Source organism: Coenobita brevimanus, chromosome 6 (genome assembly GCF_032717465.1).
Source record: "Coenobita brevimanus isolate Jiangsu-jjx chromosome 6, ASM3271746v2, whole genome shotgun sequence".
NCBI lineage: Eukaryota > Metazoa > Arthropoda > Malacostraca > Decapoda > Coenobitidae > Coenobita > Coenobita brevimanus.
This window is the reverse complement of record NC_136959.1, coordinates 66,599,739-66,610,172: the sequence shown is the minus strand read 5'-3', so window position 1 is coordinate 66,610,172 and position 10,434 is coordinate 66,599,739. Positions and strand designations below refer to the sequence as shown.

Here is a 10,434-nt window from a genome sequence, read left to right as displayed (position 1 = left end):
TTGCCATGCCTTGCCTTGTTCTGCCAAGACCTGCCTTGTCCTGTCGTGCCATTCCGTCATGTTATGACTTGTCCTGTCCTGTCTTGCCCTGCCCTGCCCTGCCCTGCCATGGCATGCCCTATTTTGTCCTGCCTTGCTCTGCCTTACCCTGCCTTGCCTTGCTCTTCATTTCTCTTCCCTGCCTTGCCCTGTCCTGCCCTGCTCTGCCCTGTTCTGTCCTGTCCTGCCCTGCCATGCCATACCATGCAATGCCCTGTTTTGTCCTGCCGTGCCCTGCTCTGTCTTGTACTGCACTACCCTATGTGCAGTGGAGTCATTATGGCGTCATTTGTACTGCTGGGTGAAGAGGACCATTGTCCGGGATTCTGAGTGGTCTGATTCGAACCTTCACTTGAGGGCTGAATATACTGACCATTGCACCACCAGCTAAAACGTAATATGGAAGAGCCAGATTTGTGTGTGTTTTTCCTGTTTCTGTACCACACTTGAATCATGCACAATGTCTGTGGTGAATTTAGTCGTTGGCAAGACGCAGAAATACAGTAAAAAGACGTTATTGTAGTGAAGGAGTTTAACCAGGCTTAGGTAACTGGGAACCTGAGATAAGTAAAGGAAATGTTTAGCATGACTGACGGCATTAGTGTCACGGCGTACGTGTGTGTGTGTGTGTGTGTGTGTGTGTGTGTGTGTGTGTGTGTGTGTGTGTGTGTGTGTGTGTGTGTGTGTGTGTGTGTGTGTGTGTGTCTAAGAGTACCGCTATTATCACCACCCCGGCTGATGTAATGACACCTCGTTAGGTAAATACACTCCATGTTGCTGACTCACCGTTGCTCAGACACGGTTTCTCTCATTCTAGTTTTCCAGTGTTTCCTTTTCTTTTATTCTCGCTCAGTCCAGTGACGCTTAATCTGTTTACTTCATGCCATCTCCAAACGACCTGACTCATCTTAACGTGCGTCCACACCAAATACTTGCTGGTGCGGGTGGGCGTTTTACATTGCTGTAGCCCATACAAGTGGCCCACTGGACGCGGGCGGGAGCGGAGAGGAACTTCAATGGGTTAAACTGATGACTAACCCCGCCAGCACGAGCAAGTGTTCGGTGTGGACGTGGACTAAGACTTACTGAACATTTAATTTCCTACGGGGATCTCGTAAAATAAATATAATTACTCGTATTTGGTACCCGCAAAAATCAAGCACAAAATGATGTCACTGTACTAGTTGATGAAGGCATCCGACTCTGGACGTAGGCTGAAAATCCTGTTCCTTAGGTCCACTAGTCCACCTACGATTCCTTGCAATCCCCACACATCACATGGCATGATGTGACAAACTAGAGATATCAAACTGAAATCTGGCGTTATGGTATTAGTGGGAAAGTGTTATAAAATGTCTATGGGGCCATGAGAAGACCAGTTACTACAGTAATACGTACTTCGAGGGAAGTATTTATATGAGCCTATCCAGCTTAGAGGATAAACAGGTCTCAGTAACAATTAGCTATACTCGTAGATCGGTTTGTTTTCGTTTTGTGTCCTTTTGTTGGTCACGCTAAATTGAATACCAAGTGTTTGGTACCTGTATGAGTAAAAACAAAGGTATATAGAAGCACGCATATACACAACTTAAAATTCAGAGAGTTTATAAATTCAATCCCAAGTCTACAAACTGTTCCTTGCATTACCCAGGATCAACTTCAAGACCACATAATCCGCTGGCAGCTGCTCTATCCACTCCATCATCACCTTCCCCCACCCCCCAACCCATGCCACCAAGGGCGAGTAGGCTGGGGATGCAAATGGGTCAGTAGTTAGCACATTCAGCCTGCTACAGGAAGGAAATTAGTATGAGTCTCCAGCCGGTCAGACTGGTGGGCACAATTTGCCTTCCTTCTGTCCCTGTTTACCCAGATATTGGAGACTTGGATGTACCATCAACTGTTGCAATTCATGGCCTAGGGGAAGATGTGACTTTGCAAAAACTGATTATTAGCTTCTATGACACTCGTGCAGTCCATAAGCAGAAATATAAGCCAACATCATCATCATCATCATCATCATCTTCTTCTTCCAAACACCCCTCTCTCATACACCATTCTCATCAACCTCTCGCTCTCTATTCCTTCTGCGCGGCCGAATCATATGATTCCACTTCATGAAGACTAAAAATGTATTCTACATGAATATTAACCCTCACAGGACAGGTGGCCACTCCTAAACTATACAAAATAGTCCGATGGTATCTCCTGTAAAATAATTACGATTTCTCATACCCTGAAGGATTTACTGGAGACTAATTTAACTCACAGAACACAGGAAGTCATTCATGACATTATGTAATCGTCTGGCGGTAAGCTGATTTAAAATTGGTAAGATTTTTCAGGCCCTGGGAAGACTGGGTTGGCCCCGGTTGCAACAACAAACATATTCTCACCAAGTTCTCACGACGCTGATGATGAGTGTGGGAGGCAGCAGCTGTGACAGTGGAAGCGAAGGGAGGTGTGGGGCGTGCACATGCGAGGGGGCGGGGGTGGAGGGAGGTATGGTGTATGGGTGAGCTGAACGGGGAGGTGAGATGTGGTAGAAGTAGACTGAAGGGGGGTGAGGTTTGAGCGGAAAGAGATGGAGATACGGTATGGTAGGGTGAGATGGGGAGATACGGTATGGTAGGGTGAGACGGAGAGGGAGGTGAAGTGTGTCAGGGGACATCCACATTTGCCCGAAAAATCTGATGGACAAGATGAAACGAAACACTGGGTTAGAACCGTCGCAATATCCGAGCCTGAGTATTGGACGGACTCCGGAGCCTCGTTTACTCTTGTCGATCACATGTTTATAGCAAGTCTGGCCGCACCATTGAGGGTAGAATGGAGGGATAATGAGTGGTATTGTGCAGGGGGATCAGAAGATGTGGTGTGAGGCTGAGAAAGATGTGTGGAAACAACGGAGCTGAGGTGCTGTGTGTTGACAGCTGGAGAGGGGAGTATGGTGTAGTATGAGGAAGGAGGAAAGAAGAAGGTGAGGTGTGATTGACAGAGGTGTGTGGAGGGACGTAGGGAAGGTAAGAGGGAAAAGTGAGGGATGGTGGAGTTAGGTCACGTGGGGAGGTGTGTGGGGTAGTGAAATACGACAGGTGTGCTGCGTGATGATTGTGGCGGTGGAGGGAGGAGGTCTGAGATGGGAAGGAAGTGAGAGGGGAGGAGGTATGAGGGATAAGTGTGGGGGTAAAGGGTTCCACTGGATATAAGACACAGCATTTCTTCCTCCTAGCCATTACCTTCTAACCACTAGTGCCATAAGGTAAGGTTGGTTCAAGACATTACACACACACACACACACACACACACACACACACACACACACACACACACACACACACACACACACACACACACACACACACACACACACCGTAAACGTATACACAGATATACAGAGGGCAGAGTATTGTAATGGCTATGCTTATGAGTTCAGTGTCCAGCCATTGGCATGAACCATCACTGGGTGAGAACCCATAAGCAAATAAATGAAAACACTTAGTACTTACACTTATTTAGCCCCTTCATTCCGATGACGTGTTTTATGCTACATTTAACTGATTTTACCTAGCTCATTAAATGTCTCCATGTAGTGATGAGGTAAATGAAGGCTGTCTCTAACCCCTCCAGTTCGTAGTCTCCCTGAGCTTAATATAACCGTCTTTTATATATGTGACTGGAATGAAGGGGTTAAATATCCGCCATGGGTTAGTTCCGAACCCTGGACGCAAGGCACATTCAGATCGTGGGAGGAACACCCGACTAGCTCTCCAACCGTGGCTAATTATGGAATGATAAATAATGGACATGATTTCTAATCTTGGTCAGATTAAGGGAGCTTAGGTATTGCGTCCTGTTAGTCACTCTAGTCAGTCCATGTTACTACTGGCATCTGTAACAGCTTCTCTCTCTCCTCCCCTCCTACAACAGATTCACCACCACTATCGCCACCACCACCATGCTGCCCTTTCTTCTCGCTCTCTTCGCCACCTCAGTCTCAGCCACCGCCTTCCAGGATTGTGGTGAGTGTGTGTGTGTGTGTGTGTGTGTGTGTGTGTGTGTGTGTGTGTGTGTGTGTGTGTGTGTGTGTGTGTGTGTGTGTGTGTGTGTGTGTGAAGAATTCAGTGTCGTATGCAAGGGAGCAATAGGGTGACGTATTCAGTGGCAGATCCAGAAGGGTTCCGAGGTTCACACTTTTGTTACAATAATCAACTTTTTCTAAAGACCACCAGGAGGGGAAAAAATAGCTCTTGCTAGTACAGACCGTTAACACATAATCAAAACAGAATAATGGCTAGGAATCACAAATTCAGGTTTACAGCACCTTCTTGTTTGAATTTCACCGTGTCATCGGTGGGTAAAGAAATACAGGAACCTTCTTTTGTTGAGTTCTGGATCTGACCCTGATGATTCTACCCTCAGAGGAAATCCGATTCCCATCCTGCGAGAAAGCCTGATCACCCTCTAAGAAAGTTTGATCCCTCTCCAAGAAGCCTGATCCCTCTCCAAGAAAGTCTGACGCCTCTCCAAGAAAATCTGGTCCCCCTTCCAAGAAACTCTGACCCCCTTTCAAAAAAGTGCCACCCCTCCTAAGAAAATCTGATCCCTCTCCAAGAATGTCTGATTCTCCTCTAAGAAAGTCTGAACCCTTCCTCAAGAAGGCCTTTGGTCCGTATCTGTAACTCTCCTAAAGTCGTGCGTAAGGCCTCTTGTGTATACTTTTATCTTCACCCATACAGCTACCAAGCATTTTACAATGGAATTAAAGTGAAAAATAAAGTGACAATACAAACGGCATTATGACTGGTTGTAATAGTTAACTGTTATGGAGGCTTGCTTAGCTTGTAAACTGACTTAAATCCTATATAAATACGACCCTTGGTGCCCCTCTGGTCCCATCCAACCCGCCATGAAAGAATCTAAACTGTTCATGATTTGAGAGGTGTATAAACGTTAGCTAATGCACGGTCTGACAGACATAATACAAAATGGTTCCAAGCTAACAGTGCTGCAAAAAATTTATACCAGTGTGATGTTACTGGGACTTTAGCAGATTAGTGGTATCATGAAAAACTAGCTCACTAACTCTTATTTACGATAGTTTTTTTTCTTTTTTTTCTGTACATTGCTTTTGTTGGTACTAGCAAAGATCTATGGATTAGTTCGAAGAGCCGTCCCTTAAGCTGCCCGGAGGAAGCCAGAATAAACAATGTTGCCGTACGTTACTGGTTGTAAACATGTTTGCAGATCCCACGACTCCTGTTGCGGAGAGAGATGCTAACTCCCCTTCCTTCATATTAGCATCCCACCACGTTTCCCTCCTTAGATATGTAACCATTCTTTTATCAATCCACCATTCTGCTGTTAACATTTTATCATTAATCCACCATTTTATATCCACATATAAAATTCCACTATATTTCCGTCCACCAATAAACTATCATTCTATTGTTATCCCACCATTCTACCATTAATCCACCATTCTACCATCCCCACAGGCTCCGTTGCTGCAGATGTGGTGCTGGACATTGAGGGCTGTGATCTGCCGCCTTGCATCCTGCCGCGGGGCGAGACTCTAGATGTTGCCATGCAGTTCGTTGCGAGTCAGTGTTTGGCTTTTTTATTTTATTTTTTTATTCAGACTATTCCGGTGTCTTCATTTATTCGCTGTCTCGCTTATTTTTCCCAATTACTTCTTATGGTACTTCGACAACTTTTAATTCGATATGTGGCTTTTTTTTTTTTTTTAAATGTCTGTTGATTCGTTTATTTTACTTTATTATCTCGCCTATTTGGGTACTTCGATGTTATATTCCCATCTCCTTTTTGCACTTACTCGGCGAGTTTTCCTCAAATGGTGTATTTTCATAATTTGTGTTCTTTTCGTTAACTTGTCCATTTTTATCAAACTGTGTATGGTTTCATTGCTGTGTCTTCTTTAATTAACAATGTCGATGCCTTTTCACTATCGTTTTTCAGCGAATTTCTTTCTTAAACTCTATTTTTGGCAAGGTATGTGTTTCCTTCGTGAATTCGACCACTTTTGGTAATTTTCATGTAATTTTCTTCTACTTACGTTTATTTAATTTTAGAGTTATTTCCAGTATCTTTTCATTACTGTGTCGTCTGTTTTCGGATGTCACTGTCATTTACTTATTAGTGACAGTCTTTGGTGTGTTTATTTTTCGTTAACCGATCTTTTCTTTGCAGTCTCTGTTTTCGCTACGTCTTCTACTTTTGACAATCTCTGCTTTTTGTATTCGTAAAGTTTTGCCGCTTCATTTCCATTTTCTTCATTACCTCATATTTTCTCACCTGTTCCACGTCTTCTCGATCATCTCATTTTACTCTTGGTATGCTTTCCTCACTGTTTTGTTCGCATACGGTCAAATCTGTGTCATTCCTTTATATTCTGAGTTATAGCCTGCTAAGAAAATGCTGAACCGGTCCAGATATATTTCGCGCGCACATACACACACACACACACACACACACATTAACCACACCTTTTCCTCCATAGGCAGAGACACAGACGTGCTGACCATTGACGCCTCAGGCATCATCGGCGGTGTGGAGGTGCCGTGGCCGGGTATCGACACCAACGGCTGCCTCTACACCACCTGCCCAATCAGCCAGGGCCAGAGCGTGGACTGGCTCATGCCCGTACCCATCCTCGACGAGTACCCGGCGGTAGATATCACTTGGCATCCGCTTGGTTTTCCTTTTCTTCTCTCTCCCTCCTTCTTCTTCTCCTTTCCCCCCCTCCTTCTCCTACTCTTCTTCTTCACTGTCTTTCTCCTCCTCGTCCTCCTCCTCCCCTCCCCCTCTCCCTCCCCCCCCTCTCCTCTTCCTCCTCCTCTTTGGACTGAAGTTAATGTGTTGTTTGCCTACCTACTAAAAACAAACTGAATTAATACTCGTACGTTACCGGACTGAAGGTGTTAACATGTCTTCTGCTTACTTCCTCAGCCGTCAGTACTGGTCAGTTCTCTCTTGTGGACTCCGCGATGCAAACCCCAACCACGGCCGTGTATTTAGTTCTTCCTGAAAAAAAAAAAAAAATCTAGATTATAGCAGAAAATCACTCGCAAATATGTCATTGAACCTGTCCCATAGTCAACACATTTTCTGCTTCCTTCCTCAGCTGTCGGTGATGGTGAAGTTCTCCCTGGTGGACTCCGCGAACGAACTCCAGGTGTGTGCGCTGCTGGCCGCTATTATCGTCTAGACCAGCGCAATCCCTGTTCCCGCCACCTGAGGAGGCTTTTTAGTTACTCTTCCTTAGCACTGAATTTTGCATGCTACAATTTAATATTATCTTGTTGCATTTATGTCTATTTAATATCGATAATAATGTGAAAGACAATATTAACATATACGTGACAGGAATAAGCTGGTAAGGATGAGGGATTACTAAACTTCATAACTGCCCGAGAATACTGCACCAGTCTTTAAACTTTTGGTACTGAGGTCCACGTATGCATGTGTCAAGAATTTGGGGGCTCACTGTGTAATTTAATCATTTTACAGTAAAATTATAATAAATATGTAGCTGAATGTTAAACTGTCAATTTTCAAATCCGTATCATTATTTCCTCTAAGTTGTATATAATACGCACTGAAATGCTACAATAAAAAGGGACACAACTAAAGCATGAGAGAGAAAAGAAAAAAAGAACTGACAATGGGACATTAATGCTAGCATGTATGCACAATACTGGTTAAGGAAGAAATTATGGGTAGGATAGGAGGCGGCTAACATGAGTAAGATGTGAACTTCTTTCTGTGAGATTACTAAATTAAGGCTGGATGATGTGGAAGAAAGACTGACTTGGAGAGTGACCATCAAAGGTAATCTCGGTTTGTTCATGTATTTCGAATTTTGATAACAATAACTGCGAATCCTGATAAACGCAGCTGCGTTGTGGTAGAAACAAAAACTTTTTTGTCCGTTGTGAGAGACAGGAATATTCAGTGGCTGTGTAAATCCAGAATAAAGCAAGGTCAAGCTTACTAATTTCTTGAGTTGGAACTTCATGCAGGGCTGTGTCTTCACCCATAAAATGAACAGGGTATTGTGTTCACCCATAGAATTAAGTGAATAAGGGAACAAACCCCAAAGACTTCCATCTGGGAGACTTGTAGGAAGTAATCATTGGACTAGTTTGACAGTTAATACACCACCATCACCATGAAGATAGAATTTGTGAAAAAAAAAAATGAATAATGAGAAAACTTAAACAGCAAACGTGGTATCTTATGTAGGTTTACATTAGACGGTTTGTTTAGCTGAGAAGCCAAAACAGCCAGTGGTTAATCCCTTCACTTCAATGCCTTTTTTCCCTTTCTTAATACTACCTCCAAACAATGTAATTAGCTTAGGAAATGGCTAATGAAGGCTATATAATTATGTAATGTACACTACCAATTCCTGATCGAAATTTCTCCTAGTTTGAAGAAAATTGCCCGCTATCAAGAATCAATTAAAAAGTAAGTCATCGTCCTGAGAGAGAGAGAGAGAGAGAGAGAGAGAGAGAGAGAGAGAGAGATCTGAGTACACTTTAAGGTGTAACCCCTTAGAGGACGGGAAGCCAATCCAAAGCTGAACAAAATCCACTGAAAGTATCAAGAACGAAACAGCTAACCACTTTCATTTCGATGAGGCTTTTTTTTTTTATTTTTATTTTTTTTATTTTTTTTTGCTACTACTGCCTCCAGTTGTTTTTACTCAGCTCCATAGTAGTGAATAAGCCAACAATCAGGTTCCTATGACTCACTTTCAGGTAAATTAAGCAGTTACCATTGAAGAGCGGCGAAGACCAAAATCTCAAGCAGAGTCTGAACTAAAATAAGCTTCTGGTAAGAACTTAAATGAAGGCTCCTCAAAACAGAATAAAATGTTAGCAGTGATTATTCTCGACCAATTATGGGGGGAAAATTGGCCCGTTTTATGGCTGGTATGGAGCATTCAGTTAAAACTTCAGATGCAAAGCTCCAACACAAATAAACAAACGAGTAAAGGAGCAAAAGATTTGCGACATCCACACCTTTCTTCCATGACTACTGATATAATTTTCCTAAACAAATTTTCTAGTCTCTGCACAGACAGTTCTTCTTTGCAGAATGAAATGGTACAACGCTAGGCAGAGTAAAATACCCGTTGCAAAATAGATTGGAGGGATAAATCGTGAAAGAAGAATTTTTTCACTTTTCTTTTTCTATCCCACTATGGTACTGTCATGCAAATATTAGCTTGACCTCAGATATAGAAGGCATTTACAAAAGGTCAGTGAGTACAAAAGACACACACACACACACACACACACACACACACACACACACACACATATATATATATATATATATATATATATATATATATATATATATATATATATATATATATATATATATATAAGATTACTTCGTTTATGTTAAAACACGATTTATAACCTTGACCATGAAGATTATCAGACTGCCTAGCAATTATGAACATCAGAATCATCATAGTGGTTGGAATCTTATGCAATGTCAGCATGAATATTTCTGCAAAAAGTACTGTAATAACATTTCTTTGGTAATTGTATGGCAATAAGGGGCCATTCTGCATCTAGCCTACTACCCTCATCTCCTCCCTTCTCCTCCTCAACCATCCCCCCCTCCCTTGCATCCTCCCTCTTCCTCCTGTACCCCTCAACCCCCTCCATCTCCCCGCCGGTCGTCCATCCCACTGAAAAATAATCTTAACTAAAAACGATGAGCAGTGAGAAAGCTACCTACGCCTCGTTATTATGAAATTTTTAATCACGTTTTTTGTAGTCATGTTAGGGTAAAAAGCTCTAATTTCAAAAACTAAACTTGAGTGCAGCCATCTGTGGAGAAACAAACGAACCTCGCTGCAGATGTTTCATTCTTGATGTCGAGAGACAGTGTTCGAACCGAAGCCTTTTTCACCGGTTTACAGTAATCTGGGCATCCACTGACGTAATTAATGGTTATCAGAGTATTAGAATAATTCTTTTTAACGTGCTGTTCAACGAAAACTAAGAATACACGAGAGATTTGGTGACAGCTGTCCGTGACTTGGTAGTTCAGAGCTTTGTTCCCATAAGAAAGGGAGCTGAATCTTCTGTTTCGAGACTTAAATGTGGGGATCTTTGGAATTCCGGGAAGCCGACGTGAGGGCACTGGACAGGGGTAAGACGAGATGCCATTTCACAGTTACCGCCGGTTAATGAAAGTGTGCGTTTGTGCTGGGAATCACAGACGGCTCTTTGGTGAGTAGAGGTGTTGCTGTGTTTAACATATACTAGTACATTCCATTATTCAGACTATACTGTTTGCATATAGTAGAGCTGATTGGTGAAATGTATAACCAGTTAACTTTTTTTTTTT

At 42.8% G+C, this 10,434-nt stretch overlaps 1 protein-coding gene across 1 annotated transcript; it reads left to right on the top strand.

Moving 5' to 3' along the window:
- Window positions 1-3,967: 3,967 nt before the first annotated feature.
- LOC145402313 (mite group 2 allergen Pso o 2-like) lies at window positions 3,968-7,267 on the top strand. Its single transcript, XM_080274455.1, has 4 exons — window positions 3,968-4,061; window positions 5,538-5,642; window positions 6,560-6,729; window positions 7,184-7,267. Exons 1-4 carry the CDS (start codon window positions 3,998-4,000, stop codon window positions 7,265-7,267), a joined length of 423 nt encoding a protein of 140 aa, XP_080130581.1. The 5' UTR covers window positions 3,968-3,997.
- Window positions 7,268-10,434: the final 3,167 nt, after the last annotated feature.

Coding starts and splice junctions, on each gene's coding strand:
- LOC145402313 (XM_080274455.1), top strand. CDS start 3,998: ATGCTGCCCTTTCTTCTCGCTCTCTTCGCCACCTCAGTCTCAGCCACC. Junction 4,062..5,537: donor CACCGCCTTCCAGGATTGTG/GTGAGTGTGTGT, acceptor CCATCCCCACAG/GCTCCGTTGCTGCAGATGTG. Junction 6,730..7,183: donor TCCTCGACGAGTACCCGGCG/GTAGATATCACT, acceptor TTCCTTCCTCAG/CTGTCGGTGATGGTGAAGTT.